We start from the raw sequence: 21,635 nt of genomic DNA on the forward strand, positions 1-21,635 counted from the left end.
TGAAAGGTGAACAAAACTTCAAACTACAACACAGTACACTGTACTAAGTCCAAAAAATAATAATAACAGTAATACCAAAAATGATAATGATGTAAATTGACTAGATTATAACAATAAATTGACTAGTAGATGATAACATTCTAACTTCCAAATAAAAAAATTCATTATTTGAAGCAGAAGGGATGCAAAAGATAGCAGCTGTATAGTCATACATATTCAAAAACAAATATAACAAAAATGATTTTAAGCAATGTAAACATGACATAAGTATACATAGTCTAATATAGCACTTTAGTGACTTGCATAGCTCAAAACAAGAAAGGAATGGCTTATAGTTAAGTAATTTTCAATTCTAATTGATACCCAAAATTGACAGTCTATTGCACAAGCAATATGTGTTTTTGAATCTTTTTCAGAAATAAAAAAAAATCCTATTTAATTCAATATTCAGTTTTATTCATTAGCTTGTAGTTGTTATTAACTGAAATGATTCTAGACAGCATTGGTCTCCAAAAAATCACTGCATGAGATATATATAAATTAGGGTTTGTTTCAAGGGTGGAAACCGGATATGAATGATTTACTATTAATTTTTGGAATTTTTGTTGATCATGAAAATTGTTCCTCTCTCAAACTCATTAGATTTAAAGGAAATATGTGTCACTGATCATATTCAAATCAAAGAAAATTGAAATTCTAATACACAGTTTATGCAAAATTATCTCCCTTTTCTACAAAACCACAAAAAAATCATAATGAAAAATCATGCATCCTATCACCAAAGATTATTCATTTCTCTTTTGAAGAAACATGTATCATATGTATTGCATGTTTCGTACCAGTTTTTAAGACAGCGATTCCTTGAAAAATGTCAATCACTACATGCACAGAAAACTGCCTTGATCAAGATTAACTGGTTTTGCATAGTGGATGTGCATCAAGGCAAGACCGGTCAATCTTCTCTCAGTCATTGATGCTCGCATGTATGTTCATTAATTTACGGCAAGCGGTTTGGGGGCCGCTTAAGGCCCCCAAGCGGGTCCAGGGCGAAGCCCGGTGGGGGGTCCTGGGGGGCGAAGCCCCCCGGAATCAGAAGCGAAATAGAGATTTTTAGGTTTGTCAGATGTTCACTGATTGATAATAAGTTCAGTTTTAGCGCAATGACAGACAACACAATACATTTGTACGTTTCCGAAAAGCATTACTCTTTTTAAATTTTGTATGCAGTTTAATTGTGATGAGTCCGACTCGTACTTCTGAAGATATACTTTAAAGCATTATTGATATTACCTGTGTGGAATGAGAGTACCAAACCCCCGTATGCGTAACCCGGAAAGAGTTTTCCCAAGATTGAGCGGAGGTATAAATGTCTAGGTGTTGCGTGATTGGCTAATATCAAGAGTGAAATTATTTGGAATTGAAAGAAATATTATAGAGGTTCAAATTAATTGTCAGGATGAAAAATTATCGCACAAAATCGAGAAATGACTGAGGAAATTCCCATGGTAGGGGTGTGCTTAAAATGAAGTGTGTAATTTACTGCAGATTTCTTTGTGTTGTAAAAAAGTACAAATATGGCCTATAAAAGGCACGGGACCCTATATATTTTTTTGTCATTTTTTATCAACACTTGGAATGAACTTTGAAATGTTTGCGGTCATTTGTTTAAAATCGATATAGTTAATTAGTGAGAGGGCCAAAGGTTAACATTGAGGTCTATGGGAAATGAATTGGTACTCTTTTCCCGTGTACTACAACTGCTGTCACACTAAAACTCAGCTAGGTCAAATCGATCTTTGAAACGATACATTTGTCCCAGAATGTCTGCAAAACATACCACTGATCAAGACTCAATTCGTTTAAAAAAGAAACCGAAACCGGATACGATGTTAACCGTATTTCTTTACGCATAGGCAATATGTATTGAATTTATTTCGTGATATTCCTTACTGTGAAAGTAAAAGCTAGGGATTTTAGAAATTATTTGACTTTAATAGTGCTTGATGATTTACACAGCCGACTTTAATAGTGCTTAATGGTTTTCACGGGAGGGGGGGGGGGGGGGGGGGGGGGGGGGGGGGGTAACATGTATTTGATTGATAAGGTAAATAATCGGAAACTGATAGAGGAGTATGGGGTTGGTTTTGTTTCAGACATTCAATGTATGACTTTGCAGAAGAACCCAGTTCTGTAACCCCATTTAATTGTATTCTTTCTTTGTAGGGTATAAATAAATTGCATAACATTACATATTTCATTCTATTGTTTTCATTCAACGTTCAGTAAAAGGAGGCTCCTATGTTGTGTCTGCTGAGGGAGGACTAAACGCGCAGCAATTGTGTTCTTTTATTTGAATTCAATTGGTGGATCGCTATTTAGAAATTTATGAAGATGAATAATAAACATATTTTTGATATTACAGTCACAAAGCTCTCAAGGAATAAAAATGCCGATCAACGGTTCACTATCTCGTCATCACTGGGTGATACACTGTGATTGAGTTGACTTTTCAGTCGGCAGAACAAATCGGAAGTCTGAAACCAATGGTAAGTTCAGATATAATCGGAAGTCTGAAACCAATGGTAAGTTCAGATATATATTTGTTTGATATGATCTGCCATCTACGTATGATTTATGATACTGAATTAGAATTAAGGTTAATTGTGCTGAAAGTAAAGAGACATAATGTGTTAAACCTCTAAAGATAAAATCCATCTGATAGATTTGATTTGATATACATACATGTACATTTCCCGGCTAAAGTAAGAAAAAAATACATGTATGTCATACGAGACCATTTTTCCAACAACAAAAAAAGACAGGAAATTTCTGGTCCAGTGTTGATTATTAAAAAAAACCCCCAAACAATCAATATCTCATAATGTAAAGTGAAGAGGTTGTTTTCATAATGAAAGGCGAAGATAACGAACATTGATCAATCTCATATGAGATTATAGACATCAGATGCAGAAATAGGATGAAGTAAGTACACACTTTCATATTGGCACATAAATTGCATTTACATGTAGAGAGAGATTTGTTATATTTTGGTATTGTCATTGCAAAAATGTTTGACGTTTCTGAAATCAATAGTAATGTAGTTTTGAGGACTAAATATAGAATGTGATTGATTGATTGTAGATTGTTTAACAAATATATGCAGGATGCTACATATGGAGACGTTACATGTACCATTTTGTCGGTGAAGAGCTGCAAATTTTAGTTCTTTGTTCGGCGCTTACGGTGTTTGAGCAGGGAATGATCTTTATCGTGCTACACCTGCAGTATATATATATATATATATATATATATATATATATTAGAAGAATTAAAATAAACTATGATTATGAAATGAAAGTGCTTGCGTTAAAATTTTAACTTTGTGTACTGTTTATTTCATTTCTTTAAATATCTTATACCGGACGCTGTGCTTTTAAAAAAGAACAATAATTTGGATATATATATATATATATATATATATATATATATCATGCTCATCGCAAAGATGACATAATTCATATTTCCGACTCGTCTTCTGATGCCCCGCCCACCTTGGTACCTTGGTTACTGTTCCTATGTCCCACATGACGGCGAAGCCGGTTAAACCATCCAAAATAGCGAATGACAGTTTAACGTCGATTCCGGACGATTTCTGTGTGAAATACTTGCCCAACAGTATAAAATTATCAGAATTTTTTACAGAAGGGTTCGAATTACTTTATCCTAGGATACATTCATGATATTACGATTTTCAGTTCGGGTGACACCGTGCAAGTTGCAGCACTATGCTTGAGGTTTATGCGAAGAAATCAATCGACGTACCAACTTAGTTTGCAAAAGAGAATTGGTTTGATAAGCGTGTCGCACTGATCCTGTAAATTGGATAGGATTCTCATCGCAAATGTTGTGAGTAAAACGCAATGCGTAGTATTTATATGGATGTAAATATGACGTCATATTTTCTCGATATGTCCAAAACAATTAGCATCAACCGAACTGAATCAGGATATAAAATTTTTGTATAGTCATAAGGAACGGATGAGGGCGAAATACCCAAATATATGGGCCTAAATTTGGCCAAATGTTCACATTCATAGCTTCTTATAAACACACAGTTTAAATTAGACGGTTTTTAAAAAAAATATCTTCATGAGTTCTTTAACCACTGGTATTAAACTGATGATAGTAACGATCGTTACTATCATCCCAAGATGGCGGAAGGAAATTCCGAAAAGATCACGTTTACTTATTATATCTATTTGTATTGTTTATTTGCGAATGATATGTAGGTAAGAAATATCAAACACTAGCAACAATTACGATCAGGTGTTATTTTATCTTTTATACGGCTCATATGAACAGAAAATTCGTCGTTGAAAAAACAGGGAGGATGATAGTAACGAAAATGAATGATGATAGTAACGTAAAACTTTCGTAGTTCAAGAAACATTTATCGCAAGTTTTCTCTTCTTATATTATGCCACTCAAACCAGAAGTAAAATACTGGGAGCAGATTCAACAAACAATTCGATTTGTAATCAAATATGGTGAATGCAACCACTCATTGATATATTGTTAATTTGTTAGTATGGAACAATTTGAGGTAAAATTAAAACGAGACTTTTCGGTATGATGTACACTTTAAAACGTGAATGCAATTAACACAATTTTGGTGTAAGCCAGGCACACTTAGCGGGAAGCTGGCATTTAATGATTTTATAACAAATACACTACATGACAACTGACTTGACCAAGCCTATGCAAATCCTGAATTGAATAACAAAATGTCAAGGAAACTCCCATCATCGACGTTATAAACCGCCCAGGACAAACCATAGATATTCTTTGAAAAACCTATGGAAACTTGTGTCCGAAAAACAAGTGAGAAGTAACGTCGAAGGGTGAATATCGGACTTAATCATAATTCAAAAATTGTGCTACGTGCACTTAGTGAGACTGGCTGAGAATGGCCTTATTCATGACATTGATACTTTATATAGGCCTTCCTATGGTCACGCCTTGCAAAACTACGCATAGGAATACGAACACGTTCCTATCATATAACTGTTATGAATAAGAATTACCCTTAATAACTCTGCAGAATTCAATCACAAAAATGTTCAAATATTTTAAAGCATTTTTTTGCAATTATACAAAGTAAAATTTAACAATAACAAAATACACATGTACTACCTTACGACAGGTACATGTATGCATGTACAATAATCATGTCCGTTGTGGGTTTGAATGTCGAGCTGAACTCGCATACAAAAATGTCACAAATCGACTGTTAATTGCAATCAAATTAATTCCTGTAGTCCCCAGATATACCTTAATGAATGTTTAATTCTACAGTCTTTCAAGTGCTTGTTTACCAGAGCTTAATATCATAATATTCACAGTGTATTTATACTACAAATTAAGCATCTCGAACATCCATGAAAAACACAGTTATATATGTAGTGTTACGTCATCTTCCTACTAAAGTGATAAACATCCAACACCTAGAAAAATCTAGGTCACAGGTGTTAATCAAGTGCTAGTATTACACAACATGTTTTCCCGCTATTCTTCGAAACGCGGGAAAACTATGGTATAATATACAGTTATGTGAATGCAACCCTCTCGCGTACAAGACAACAACATAAGTTTGTTGTAATCCAAGCAACCTTACAATAAATGACGTAATGTTTAAAGATTAACAGGAAAAGGTTAGCATATAGGGAAGAAAAACCTCACCAATGAAAATATACTGATAACCGAAAAAGTGTAACTGGAAATGAACTACATGTTTAATACACACACGCAAGTATATAATATATAATTATAGTCACAATCCTAGCTTTTTAGAAACAGAGAGCCTGCTCTCTAAACTGACTTTTACATAGCCATTCTTGGACGAATCTGACGCCCATCTACCATGCTTCTTCCAGTAACGCTCGTTTATATTGAAAATTGCCGCAGTTGTCACCCTTCCTGTGCCACAGCTGTCGCCCCTCCTGTACCGAAATTGTCGCCCTTCTTGTGCCACAGCTGTCGTCCCTCCTGTGCCGCAACTGTTTCCCTTCCTGTACCGCAGTTGTTGCCCTTCTGTTCCGCAACTGTTGCCCTTCTGTTCTGCAACTGTTGCACTTCTGTTCCGCAACTGTTGTCCTTCCTGTACCGCAGCTGTTTCTCTTCCTGTACCGCAGCTGTTGCCCTTCCTGTGTCGCAACTGTTGCCTTTCCTGAACGCAAAGATTGCTTCCCATAACGGATTTAAACTTGGGCAAAATGCACTCTCTTGCTCGTGTGCAACTAAGTTTTTTTTTGTCTTTATAAATCGACTTTAAACCATCTTTTGATTTAAATACCGACTTAAAGCAATTACAATTTCATTTCCCTGTCTATATTGATCAGTTTTGATTTTGTTGATATTTTTTACATATCCATCCATGAAAGTAATAGCTGAACAGCGAAGCGAACTTAGTTAATCGAAACGCAGTAATTCAACGAAAGAAAGTAGCATCATGTACCAATCGCACACTTCTAAGAAATTGGTGCTGTTAACATAGAGATCATAAAGTAAAATCGTTGACTGTGACGATTTATTTTTAGTACATGCAACTCTAGACTTGTTGTGGCGCTAGGAATATCCACTACATTACGGATGTTCGGTTGGATCCGTATGACCTAAAATAGAACAAAGATTCGGACAAAGAAAGTAAACAATGGCGGCGACTGCAAACGCGTCCGAGATAATCCCGATCGCACTTTTGTTAGATTACTTTAAAAGTGTCACCATTTCATTCCTTATGAAGTAGGATGTTGATGTTTTATAATTCATGGATATTTATATGTTTTCAAATTATTTTATTTCACTGAAAAAAATGTAGAAATCATAACGAAATATTAGACCTAACGTCAGGCTGACGATCCTTACTCAGGTTTTGTAATGCTTGTGTCATTGACGATTGTCAATGCTCTTGTAACGCAGGCTGTTGAGATTTGTTTTTCCATACATTGACAATCTTTCCGTGGTCTTTGGTGATCAGGTCTTCCAACAGTCTGTTGGAATTCCCAATGGCACGAATTGTGCTCCTTTTTTTAAGCTGACCTGTTTCTATATTCATATGAAGCAGAATTTATTCAAAAACTTCTACGTGAGAAAAAAAATCTCTTGCTGTGGCCTTCCATTCGACATTTAGATATATCGACGAAGTTTTGTCAATTAACAATAATAACTTTCATTCAGATGTCGATTCGATATACCCCTGTGAGCTCGAAATAAAAGAAACGACAGAGTCGTTCACTTCCGCTTCATACTTAGATATTTTACTAATGGCAAACTGACGATTCAACTGTATGACAAACGGGATGATTTCAGCTTCTCCATCGTCAATTTCCCATATTTGTGTAGCAATATTCCATTATCATCCGCATATGGTGTTTATATATCTCAACTGATTCGATATGCAAGAGCTTGTTCTGCGTATAGTCAGTTTTTAAATCGAGGTAAGCTACTGACAAACAAGTTGATGGTACAGGGATTTCAACAGTCTCGATTGAAGTCAGCATTTCGCAAATTCTATGGTCATCGTTATAACGATCTAGTTCGTCAGTACAACCTCGCATTAGGTCAAATGCTGTCTGACGTGTTTCATACCGATTGTTAAGCCGTTCTTGGCACACTGATTTTGACTGCGGATAACTCCGTTTACCTGATCAGGATATATAGGGCTCACGGCGGGTGTGACCGGTCAACAGGGGATGCTTACTCCTCCTAGGGGAAAGTAGTCCCGGAGAATTTGACGCTGTACGGAGTTTGCTATGATCACTATAGTTACCCCCTCCCACTCCTTACATAAATGCTGCAGGTGATAATTACAATTAATAGATATGCATCTTACATGCATTTATTTCAACTCATAATAAAACTATGAAAATGTTTTGATGTTTATTATTGAATTTATTCTACATAGAATGATAGTACTGTTGCTTTGGAGATGTTTTTATTACTTTCTGTTTGAACTTACTTGTATATTCATGCTCTGTAAGCGTATGTTAAAAACGCGGGAAATGTAACCCGTCCGATGTAAACTGTGCATTGTGACGTCGATACCTGCAACGTCTTTATTTTTTTCCCTCTCCTTTCAAACCAAGCGATTATCAAACAACAAAACTTTCTTACTTTTTATATTATAAGAAATAACTGAACTAATTTGAGAAAAAGATATTAACAGTAAGCGCTGCTTTTCAGAATACACACTTTTTGATTTCTCTTAACATCCACGTTACATAGTAGCATTTTAGATTTATGTGCACTAACACAATATAGACTACATGTTATGAAATTCATAGCATTATATATTATGATTGTAATAGGCTTAGTGGTTTGTGAATTAAATATGCGTGCTGCAAGACTGAAAATTAACAGGGGGAGGGGGGGGGTACATGTATTATGGAGACTTAAAGCCTAACGACTATTTTTTTAAAAAGAGAATTAAAACATAAGGGATTTTTCATTTGTATTGTATTTCATTTGTATATTTCTAAACAGTTTTTCACTTTACCCTGTGTCTGGTTATAGCTGACAAGTCTGTTTCCATCGTCTGTCATTATTACTGATGCTTAAGCGCTTGACGTATTCCAGAATCGGAAACGAAAATAGTCTCTTTTTAGATACTACATGAATAAACCACGTGATGCCTTGCATTCACTACCTTAAATTTCAATAATGGAATGCTAAACAAACGTTTCCATTACCTCTTGTTAATTTTCAATAGATAATCGCATACAATGTAACTCCATTCTCCTATTCTACAAAATTATTTATTAAATGTTTCGAAAATAGTTCCAACCTAGATACATCTCAATGGGGTGATTTATACTAGAAAGCTTTCCTACACATGTATAGTTAGAATAACAACATTTAAATGATGATTTTGTAGACTGTTGTTCACAAAAATCATGAGCTGAACTCTCAACACAAAAGATACTATTACAATAAACATATTTGAATGCTATTGTTATTTCACTAATGAATAAAAATGAAGAAAATATGTGACAAAAGAATTCGAAGCAGCTACACACAAGTACCTAATATTAATTGATACTGTGTAACAGAGTAGAAGGAATATTTCTACTGGCATGTTTAAAGCTTTTGATTGGTTTATTGTTCTGTCCAATATCAATATGTATCCTGACAGAAGCTTTTCCTCTTGTTATACGTCCCACAGGACTAGGTACCCCGCTATTGGCTCATCATGATGCTAGGAAGAAAAAAGTATCCCTATATATTGAGTCATCGTGTAGGTTTTGTTGCAACATTCGCTACTAAAAATTAACTGATACATTCATTACAAATCTATGCATAATTAATAGTCAATATCGATAGCATGCAATCTATGACTAACATTTAAACTAAAAAGCAGAGTTCGATCTGCAAATTGAATTTTTAGTAGCATGTCACAAAGTGTTTTAAAGCTTTGCAAGCATGTAGTGTGACTACCTATCGACCCGTTCCCTCTCTCGTATAACGACATTTGTCATTTTTTCTCTTTTAAGCTATAATATACTAATACACACTTCCTCTTACTCTTCCCTATTGTGACAGTTGTGAAACAGTGTATGAAATTTGAAGATGTACCATCACCAACCCTTGAAAAACCATGCTATGTGTCTGAATTGTTAACGTCTGCGTACATCATTAAGCAACATAAATCGTACTCTAGTCCATGTGTACGTATCCACGTTGTTGTGTGGACATTTAGCTGATTTTGAGGTCTGTGACATAAGGCAATCCACAGAATACACTTCTGCAAGTTTGTCTTTGTTGGAGGTTATTGGTATAAATTTGGTTCCATTAAGTTTGTCTGGATCCCTTATGTCTGCTTTACAGATTCCAGAGATATTTCTTAATCATTTTTCATACATAAAGATATGTACATACTGTATTATTAACGTATGATCGGTCAATACGATACTGTATTCACTATGTCCGATGTTTCTCCGACGCTCGTGGTGGTGGGCTGATCTTATTTTTTCAGTGCATTTCATTGGTCAAAATATAACGTCACGAACTACTTTGGATCGGTGTAATAAAACTGATCCACAACCGCTGCATAAACTTCGCCAATCATTGTTCCGCCCCCTCGACTGGTATCGGAAGATACACTCGTTCAAGGATACTCTAAATATTACTTAGATTACTTTAAAAATGTCACTATTTCATCCCTTGCGAAGGAGAACGGTTGATGTTTATTATTCATTGATATTTATATGTATTCAAAGTATTTCATTTCACTGACAAAAAACGTAGAAATAACAACAAAATGTTAGACCTAATGTTAGGCTGACGATCCTTGAGCAGGTTTTGTAATGCTTGTGTCAGTGACGATCGTCAATGCTCTTGTCACGCAGACTGTTGAGATTTGTTTTTCCATACATTCATTCAACAATTACATTTCTTGGTCAGTAGATTGATTGAAATTTGATATATGAAAGGTGAAATTAACGAACAGTTATCAATCTCATAACCCCTATCAGCAATACAAAATATAGAGTTGAACAAACACAGACCCCTTGACACACCTGAGGTGGGATCAGGTGCTTAGGAGGAGTAAGCATCCCCTGTTGACTGGTCATACCGACCGTGAACAAGTCTTCAGTCTGTAAGTCGTTGATATATCAATTTACAGTGACAGTAACTTTTTGTTGATGATGATCATTTCGATATATCTAAGGTAATTATATATCTTATTAAAAACGAATATTAAGGGGATATGATGCTGAGATGAAAGTAATTAGATTTTTCTGAAAATCATTTTATCATAGAAAGGAGGTCTCTCCTGTTTGAAAAATGACAATTTTTATACATGTAAATGAGTTTGTTTCCATGGAAACAACCCCTGAACCTAACACTGTTGAAAAAACACAAAAGGCCAAAATTTAGCAGTGTACAACAAACAAACAGGTTGTAATATGGCTATATTTAATGGTCACCATACAAACAGTCTATGTGCAGACACTATAATGTGAAAATATCATCCACGTTACGCAAAAACAAATTGCCCAAAATTCAGTCCGAATTTCCTCAGCGCCTCTAAAAAATATCTTTTTGAGGATAGAGTTTTCTAGGGAAATGGTCTAAAACATTTACTGAATGTAATTAGATTCTAATTATTTTACTATGATTTAAAGATGGCATCCATAGCTAAAGGACTAACTAAAAATATTGGCATGTCAATGAATTGGATAAAAAGATATGATGAACCGAAGGTCATTTGAGGTCATCGAAATTTGTTACAAATAAATCGGACTGATTTTTTTTCTTTCTCTAAAACACTTTTTTTAAAAACATCAAACACAACGTTTAAATCTTTTGTTCTTAAAAGTGGTTAATTTGTGAAAATATTTTAGTTGGTATGAAAACGAATTCAATTTGGAAAGAAAACAGTCTGAATTTCCTCTGTCTTTTTTTTTTTTTTATATTTTGCATTTTGAGCCTAAATTGCTCGGATAAACACTAAAAAATCATATCCTGTACGAATGTATATAGAATTTTTGAAATTTCATATAAAGAATGCATAAAGGTACCAAACCAAACAACAAAAAACCACTTAAGGTTGATCGATCCTCATGTGATGTCATAGGTTTTTGCAAAAATCTTAATAAATTAAACTTTGCGCATGATAGAAATATATCTTTCCGAGGAATTTTATTCACTGGATATAATAAAAAAATCTGGTAAACTATTAATACTGAAAAGTTTATATTTTCCATAGATAATCAATTATTTATGATTAAAATAATTTTGTCAAGGGCAATAACTCCTATGCTGGAATTTCCTCTACTGGATGTCTATTATACATTGGTTTACCTAATATCCACAATCAATCTATACATATTTATGAATTATCAGGTTTTTTAAAACTGTTGATATTTATGTTCCCCAAACAAAGTTTGGGAACATATTGTTTTTACTCTGTTTCTTATTATTATGTTCCCCAAACAAAGTTTGGGAACATATTGTTTTTACTCTGTTTCTTATTATTAAGGTCTTCCGTTTCTAACGGAAGACCTTCTAGTGATTCTACTGTTTTTTATTATTATTAAGGTCTTCCGTTTCCAACGGAAGACCTTCTAGTGATTCTACTGTTTATTATTAAGGTCTTCCGTCTCCTGCGGAAGACCTTACTATTATTGTTCGCGTTCTTCTTCTTCATTATTAAGGTCTTCCGTCTCCTGCGGAAGACCTTACTATTATTGTTCGCGTTCTTCTTCTTCATTATTATTATTATTATTCTCCTTGGTAGTACACGCGTTTTTCTCAGCCATTTCTCGATCGATTTTCACGAAATTTTCAGGAAAGATGTCTTTTGGTAACGACACTTCGCTTGCAAAATTTCGTGCTTGACGTCACTTCCGGTCAGGAGTTATCTCTCTTTTAGTTACTTTTTGAAGGGCCTTGTTGTCCACGCATCTCCTCCGTTAGTTTTGAAGCTAGAGTCTTGAAATTTCTACACAAGATAGAGTAAGCATTTTAGAAGATTTGTGGGGGATTCGATTTTACCGGAGGCGATTTGCCTAAACGCTCGCCTGGACCTGAAAAAATGGATGCCAAAATTTTTCGCCGATTTCGGCGATTTTTGACCTTTGATCTCCAATATCTTTTTTCTTGCAAGATGTCTTTTGGTGTCGACACTTCGCTTGCAAAATTTCGTGCTTGACGTCACTTCCGGTCAGGAGTTATCTCTCTTTTAGTTACTTTTTGAAGGGCCTTGTTGTCCACGCATCTCCTCCGTTAGTTTTGAAGCTAGAGTCTTGAAATTTCTACACAAGATAGAGTAAACATTTTAGAAGATTTGTGGGGGATTCGATTTTACCGGAGGCGATTTGCCTAAACGCTCGCCTGGACCTGAAAAAATGGATGCCAAAATTTTTCGCCGATTTCGGCGATTTTTGACCTTTGATCTCCAATATCTTTTTTCTTGCAAATATTTTGTTAAGACATGTAGAACAAAAGTTGTGCACATTTACGAGATCTTTTCGAAAATATCAAGATTTAGGGGCTAGCCCCTTCAATTAGGGATCTAGAAGGGCTCAAAGTCTAGATCAAATATCTCAAAAATCGTTAATATTTTGGTATAAGTCAAAGAACAAAAAATGTTCATCTCAACAATCCAAATCTAATCATATAAAAATTTAGGTCATATGTTACGTAATAAGGGATTTTAAGGGCCAAAACCATAAAATTTTTACCCCTTGTATCTCGAAAACGACAAATATTTTGAAAAGCAATAAAGAACAAAAGTTGTTCAGAATGATGATCTGAACAATATGCATATTTCGTTTTTACCCTATGCGGCCCCGTTAGGGAGCTACAGTTTGGCCCCTAAAAATTACTTCTAGAAATAACTCGAGAACGGTAAAGAATTTCTAAATACTTGTTGAACAAAAAATGTTTGAAATGTCATGACCTTTCTTACGATATCAAGCAAAAGGGGCTGACCCTTTAAATTAGGGGCCCAGAAGGGTCCAAAGGTTTATGAGAATATCTCAGAAACTATTAATATTTTGTAATAAGTCATTGAAGCGGAAATGTTCATCTAAACGAGCTTGTTCTTTTCAAATCAAAAAGTAGGTCATATGTTACGTAATAAGGGATTTTAAGGGCCAAAATCATAAATAATTGACGCCTCATATCTTGAAAACGACAAATATTTTGAAAAGCATTATTGAACAAAAGTTGTTCAGAATGATAATCTAAACAATATGTACATTTCGTTTTTTCCCTATGTGGCCCCGTTAGGGAGCTACAGTTTGGCCCCTAAATATTTCTTGTAGAGATAACTCGAGAACGGTAAAGAATTTCTAAATACTTGTTGAGCAAAAAATGTTTAAAATGACAAGGCCTTTCTTACGATATCAAGCAAAACGGGCTGGCCCTTTAAATTAGGGGTTCAGAAGGGTCCAAATGTTTTTGAGAAAATCTCAGAAACTATTAATATTTTATAATAAGTTGTAGAAGCGGAAATGTTCATCTCAACGAGCTTGATCTTATCAAATCAAAAAGTAGGTCATATGTTACGTAATTAGAGATTTTAAGGGCCAAAATCGTAAATATTTGACGCCTCATATCTTTAAAACGACATATTTTTTGAAAAGCATTATTGAACAAAAGTTGTTCAATGTGTCATAACCTATCGATCAATATCAAAAAATGGGTCTGTGGGCCTCATGGCTCGCCTGTAGAGTCGATTTTTGTCGATATCAGTCGATTTCAAAAACTTGTAACTGGTAAATATTTTGTAAGGACATATTGAACAAAAGTTGTTCAGTTTATCGAGATCTATCGATTGATATCAAGAAATAGGCCTATGGTCCTAATGGCTCGCCTGTAGAGTCGATTTTTTGTCGATATCGGTCGATCTCAATAACTTTTTACAGGTAAATATTTTGTAAAGACATATAGAACTAAAGTTGTTGAGTCTATAGAGGGCTAACAAATGACATCAAGAAATAGGCCAGTGGGCCCTATGGCTCGCCTGGAGAGTCGAATTTCAAACGAATTTCACCGCAACTTTGCTTCAGAAGCTTATGATATGAAAAATTGATTATATCTAAAGTGTCTTAAAGTCGGAAACTAAATTGGGACTCATTTGTCTTTTTTTAACTCCGAGTGCATCAACAAATCGGACGGAAGACCTACTCGTTGCTCGCAACGAGATCGTGTCTAGTTATTATTATTATTATTTTTTTTTTTTTTTCCCTTTCGTCTCCGAGACCGCTTGATGGATTTTCCTGAAACTTTCACAGGTTATAGACGACGATGGTACCTCGAGGCATTTTTTTCATTTTTTCAAAATTCACTTCCGTTCGTCAGATACGTCCGAATTTCCGGTTTTTGAAAGAAAGTTTGTCCGGGGGTAAACTTGAAAACCACTAAAGATAATCGAATGAAACTTTCAGGGATGATAGATCTATTTTCTCTATGGTGCATGCACGTATTATTTTTTGTCGCCGTCACTTCCGGTCGTCACCGGAAGTGCTTAAATAAATCATCAATTTCCAACTTTTTTCTTTCAAATTGAAACCTACTTTGGTTTATTATATCTCGTTCTAATTCTCAAAAAATGTTGACCCCACCGGAAGTTGAATCTTCAACTTCCGGTTATATCAAAGAAAGCCCACTCATTCTCTCATTTTTCAGTGCCATAAATCTCGGTCATGAAACTAGTTAATGAGTTGAGTTTTACATATATTATATACACTACAAATGTCTAGAGTAACGTCAAATATTTTTGTAAAATTCACTTCCGGTCGGCAAATACGGCTTATTAGCTGTTTTCGTTGTCAAGCGTTTTTTTCAGAAACGGTAAAAGATAGAGTCACCAAATTTTCAGAGTTAATAGATCTCACTTTGTAAGCGTGCAGTAGGGGGTTGAGAATGTCGGCCGTCACTTCCGGTCGTCACCGGAAGTGATTAAAGAATCATAAATTTCAAACTTTTTTCTTTCAAATTGAAACCTATATCGGTTTACTAGGTCTCGTTCTAATTAAAAAAAAATGTTAACCCCACCGGAAGTTGAATCTCCAACTTCCGGTTATATCAAAGAAAGACTATGCATTCTCTCATTTTTCAGTGCCATAAATCTCGGTCATAAAAGAAGTTACTGATATGAATTTTACATATGTTATAGACACTATAAATGTCTAGAGTAAATTGAAATATTTTTGTAAATCTCACTTCCGGTCGTGAGATATGGGGTGGACATATTCAAACCTTGTTTTTTCAGTTTCTCAATAATGAATATAGATAGACGCTTGAAACTTGTAGAGTTGATCAACTAACATTAGTCCATTGTACACATACATTCAATTTTTCTGTCCGTCACTTCCGGTCTATACCGGAAGCATTTGAAAAATTGTCGATTTTCCGATTTGTTCGAGTGATTTCTCAGAGATGGCTGGACATCTTTTCTTAAAATTTTCAGGAATAATGTCTTATGAAATGACCTTGCTATAATTATTTTTGTTTTTACAAAATTCACTTCCGGTCGGATAATATGGCCGATTTTCTGTTTCTCAAAAGGAATTTTGTCGAGCATTTTTCTTGGAAAAGGTAAAATATAGGTTCATCAATTATTCAGGGATGATCAATCTCCCTTTGCAGGCGTGCAGTAGAGGGTTGAACATGTCGACCGTCACTTCCTGTCGTCACCGGAAGTGATGGAAAGAATCGCAAATTTCAAACTTTTTCTTTTAAATTGAAACCTATACTAGTTTATTAAATCTCTTTGAAAGTGTCAAAAGAATATTGACTCCGTCGGTAGTCAAAACAACTACTTCCGGTTTCTTGATAAAATACCTTTTTCTTTTCATCTCTTTGTCCCCATAAATCTCGCTTATATTTGAAGTCTTTGATATGATTTTCACATGTCATAATAAAAGTATCAACTTCTAAAGTTCTGATAATTTTGTTTTTCAAAATTGACTTCCGGTCGGTAGTAAACTACTACTTTTTCTTTCTTTAGTCTACTTCTTTTTGTTGAGAACTCTTTCAGATAGAGACGTGAAATTTTCAGGAAATATAGATAGTAAAGAGTCGCTGTCATTTATAGGAAAACGCATCTGAATAGTACTTCCGGTCATTACCGGAAGTTACAAGAAATGAGTAAAAAATTCGATAATACACTTCTCATTTATTGTTAAAGTACATTTTTTGATATATTTGAATGGTTTTTGTAGGATCAGAAAACTCTTTACCGGAAGTGGTCTAACGGAAGACCTACTCATTACTAGTAATGAGTTTCTAGTTATTATTATTATTATTATTATTATTTTTTTCCCTTTCGTCTCCGAGACCGTTGGATGGATTTTCCTGAAACTTTCACAGGTTATAGAGAACGATGGTACCTCGAGGCCTTTTTTTTCATTTTTTCAAAATTCACTTCCGGTCGCAAGATATGTCCAATTTTCGTCTTTTTACAAGATATTTTGTCCAGCGTTTTTCTCAGAAACGGTAAAAGATAGAGTCACCAAAATTTCAGAGTTAATAGATCTCACTTTGTAGGCGTGCAGTAGGGGGTTAAGAATGTCGGTCGTCACTTCCGGTCGTCACCGGAAGTGATTAAATGAATCATATATTTCAAACTTTTTTATTTCAAACTGAAACCTATTTCGGTTTACTATATCTCGTTCTAATTCTCAAAAAAATGTTGACCCCTCCGGAAGTTGAAACTCCAACTTCCGGTTATATCAAAGAAAGACTATTCATTCTCTCATTTTTCAGTGCCATAAATCTCGGTCATAAAACAAGTTAATGATTTGAATTTTACATATGTTATAGACATTATAAATGTCTAAAGTAAATTTAAATATTTTTGAAAAAATTCACTTCCGGTCGTGAGATATAGGGTGGACATATTCAAACCTTGTTTTTTCAGTTTCTCAATAATGAATATAGATAGACGCTTGAAACTTGTAGAGTTGATCAACTGACATTAGTCCATTGTACACATACATTCAATTTTTTTGTCCGTCACTTCCGGTCTATACCGGAAGTATTTGAAAAAATGTCGATTTTCCGATTTCTTCGAGTGATTTCTCAGAGATGGCTGAAATTTTCAGGAATAATGTCTTATGAAATGACTTTGCTATAATTCTTTTTGTTTTTACAAAATTCACCTCCGGTCGGAAAATATGGCCGATTTTCTGTTTATCAAAAGGAATTTTGTCCAGCATTTTTCTTGGAAAAGGTAAAATATAGGTTCATCAAACATTCAGGGATGATCAATCTCTGTTTGTAGGCGTGGAGTAGTGGGTTGAACATGTCGACCGTCACTTCCTGTCGTCACCGGAAGTGATGGAAGGAATCGCAAATTTCAATCTTTTTCTTTTAAATTGAAACCTATACTAGTTTATTAACTCTCTTTCAAAGTGTCGAAAGAATATTGAGTATGTCGGTAGACAAAACGACTACTTCCGGTTTCTTGATAAAATACCTTTTTACTTTTCGTCTCTTTGTCCCCATGAATCTTGCTTATATTTGAAGTCTTTCATATGATTTTCACATGTCTTAATAAAAGTATCAACTTCTAAAGTTCTGATAATTTTGTTTTTCAAAATTGACTTCCGGTCGGTAGTAACCTACTACTTTTTCTTTCTTTAGTCTACTTCTTTTTGTTGAGAACTCTTTCAGATAGAGACGTGAAATTTTCAGGGAATATAGACAGTAAAGAGTCGCTGACATTTATAGGAAAACGCATCTGAATAGTACTTCCGGTCGTCACCGGAAGTTACGAGAAAGGAGTAAAAAATTCGATAATACATTTCTCATTTAATATTCAAGTACATTCTCTGATATATTTGGATGGTTTTCGTAGGATCAGAAAACTCTTTACCGGAAGTGAACAAACGGAAGACCTACTCATTACTAGTAATGAGTGTCTAGTTATTATGTTCCCCAAACAAAGTTTGGGAACATATTGTTTTTACTCTGTTTCTTATTATTATTATTATTATTATTCTTTTTCTCCGGTACTTTTTTGTCCGGTAGTGTTCTCAGAAACTACAAAAGGGATCGATATGAAACTTACCAGGATGATAGTATAGCGTTTGTAGATGTGCATAGTGATAGTCATTTTGTCTGCACGTGCATGCACGCGCGCGCACGTGCATTGCAATTTTGGTACAAAAAATGGAAAATCAGAATATTGAAGGAAGCGATATAAAACCTAAATAGGATGATAGTATATCATTTGTACATATGAAAAATAATATTTATTTTGTCAGCACGTGCACGCATGCGCGTGCACGCGCATTACAAAATTTGTACGCTAACTTTGGAATCAGTCTAACTTTTTTGTTGTTCATTGAAATGGCTTGAAATTCATATCATAGGTAGATATTGAGACTCTTAACTGATTTGCATGGTCAAAATTACCAATTTGCACGCGCATGCACGTGCGCTTCATTTTGATTGGATAATACTAAAACGTTTGTAACTATCTTGTTTATGAAGTGAATGAGATGATATTCACAGCATATGTAGACAATATGTGTATCTATATATTGGTGTAAGAAAAAAATGCCAACGCACATGCGCATGTGCGTGCAACGTTTTTAAATTTTCAATTTTTAAAGGACGATAACGTTTTTGTTTTTCATCAAATTCTATTGATATTAATGGTTTAGATGTGTCTTGTTACTCCTTACAAATTGTTGTGGTTAGAATTACTGCTCAGCACGTGCATGCACGTGTGCTGAATTCTGATTGGACGATTTTAAAATCGCTATAACTTCCTTGTATTTGGTGGAAACGTTATGAAATTCACACTGTGGGTATATGATACACATGCCTGTTGAACGACATCAACAAAAATTCGGAATCATACACGCGTGCGCGTGTATGCGCGTGCAACGCTTTCTTTCATTTTTTTTGGTACTGAAATGACCATATTGAACGTACTACATGTAATTAAAGGCTAAAATAAAATGATTTTTTGCTATAGATTCACAAGGACATCACTTTTTAATTGGGGGAGGTTTGGGGAACATATGTAACGGTCCCCGTTACAATTAGAACTAGTTATTATTATTCTTTTTCTCCGGTACTTTTTTGTCCGGTAGTGTTCTCAGAAACTACAAAAGTGATCGATATGAAACTTTCCAGGATGATAGTATAGCGTTTGTAGATGTGCATAGTGATAGTCATTGTGTCTGCACGTGCATGCACGCGCGTGCACGTGCATTGCAATTTTGGTACAAAAAATGGAAAATCAGAATATTGAAGGAAGCGATATAAAACCTAAATAGGATGATAGTATATCATTTGTACATATGAAAAATAATAGTTTTTTTGTCAGCACGCGCACGCATGCGCGTGCACGCGCATTACAAAATTTGTACACTAACTTTGGAGTCAGTCTAACTTTTTTGTTGTTCATTGAAATGGCTTGAAATTCATATCATAGGTAGATATTGAGACCGTTAACTGATCTGCTTGGTCAAAATTACCAATTTGCACGCGCATGCACGTGCGCTTCATTTTGATTGGATAATACTAAAACGTTTGTAACTATCTTGTTTATGAAGCGAATGAGATGATATTCACAGCATACGTAGACAATATGTGTATCTATATATTTGTGTAACAAAAAAATGCCAACACACACGTGCATGCGCGTGCAAAGGTTTTTAAATGTTCAATTTTTAAAGGACGATAACGTTTTTGTTTTTCATCAAATTCTATTGATATTAATGGTTTAGATGTGTCTTGGTACTCCTTACAAATTGCTGTGGTTAGAATTACTGCTCAGCACGTGCATGCACGTGTGCTGATTTCTGATTGGACGATTTTAAAATCGCTATAACTTCCTTATATTTGGTGGAAACGTTATGAAATTCATACTGTGGGTATATGATACAAATGCCTGTTGAACAACATCAACAAAAATTCGGAATCATACACGCGTGCGCGTGTATGCACGTGCAACGCTTTCTTTCATTTCTTGGTACTGAAATGACCATATTGAACGTACTACATGTAATTAAAGGCTAAAATAAAATGATTTTTTCCTATAGATTCACAAGGACATCACTTTTTAATTGGGGGATGTTTGGGGAACATCTGTAACGGTCCCCGTTACAATTAGAACTAGTTAAATTTTGTCATTTCAACAAGTTTTTATCTATTTTTATTATTCTGTTTAACGAAAACGTGCGATTTTCTGATGTTGATGTATACTACTGTTTTTGTATGTCTGACATCTTTAAAAAGGTGGCAACATATATATTTTCTTTGGCTATTAATTAAATTAAACTATATTGAGTGGAAATTGATACAGTTTTTCCACTTTTAACCATTAATATTAATAAGTCACATGAGGATGGAGCTTCCTTAAAAGCATATTAAAATAATATCACCTAAATGTTCTGATCTCATTAATACTTTAGTGAATCTTTAACCACAATAATCAAATGTTTGGCTCGAATTGTTTTGAACACAGCCTTATTTTGCTTTGAAAAAATAATTCAAACAAGTAGCAATCTGACATCCGATATTGATACCGTAATTGAGCCTTAGTATTTAATAATCTAAGATAGTCTTGTGCCATTAGTTGTAATTGAATCAGTGCATGTAATTCATTATAGTAAAAGTGTAAACTGTGAAAATTACAATAGAATTGACATGAATCAACGGATGATGGACACATACTAATTAGATCATTAAAATGATTCAACTAGATACTCACGTAAAGAAATTACATATCGCAGATCTACATTATGTACCCCTCTAAATTGCAAATATTGTTTTAGATGTATGTGTAAATTATTTGATTGCTATTGATTCTAACTATTCTAAAGTTTCAACTTATATTGTGGTGAAACCTATTAATGTTTTGAAAAGGGAGGGGGTGTAACAAGTTGGGCTCACTAAACATTTTCATAAAACTATTAATGAAAGTTGAAGAAAACGAACAGTGAACAATCTCATAACTCCTATAAGTAGCAACAACCACGCTCGCTAGGTGGCGCGTCATGTTCTATTTTTATTTCTACAGGAAAAGTGGGACGAGGTTCCACCCTATTTTTTACGGGCTAGTATGGATAAACCTAGAGCCTACGAATGATGCGAAGTTGATCGTTCGG

General features: G+C 34.6%; 1 protein-coding gene across 1 annotated transcript in view; it reads left to right on the plus strand.

The window, feature by feature from the left end:
* Positions 1-2,415: 2,415 nt before the first annotated feature.
* Positions 2,416-21,635, plus strand: part of LOC130051531 (uncharacterized) — a 52,466-nt gene continuing 33,246 nt past the window's right edge. The window contains exon 1 of the mRNA XM_056153508.1: positions 2,416-2,582. Within this exon, the coding sequence (XP_056009483.1) occupies positions 2,544-2,582 (39 nt within the window). The 5' untranslated portion in view covers positions 2,416-2,543. The remainder of the gene's footprint in view (positions 2,583-21,635) is intronic.

Source organism: Ostrea edulis, chromosome 2, assembly GCF_947568905.1.
Source record: "Ostrea edulis chromosome 2, xbOstEdul1.1, whole genome shotgun sequence".
In the NCBI taxonomy this organism is placed as follows: domain Eukaryota; kingdom Metazoa; phylum Mollusca; class Bivalvia; order Ostreida; family Ostreidae; genus Ostrea; species Ostrea edulis.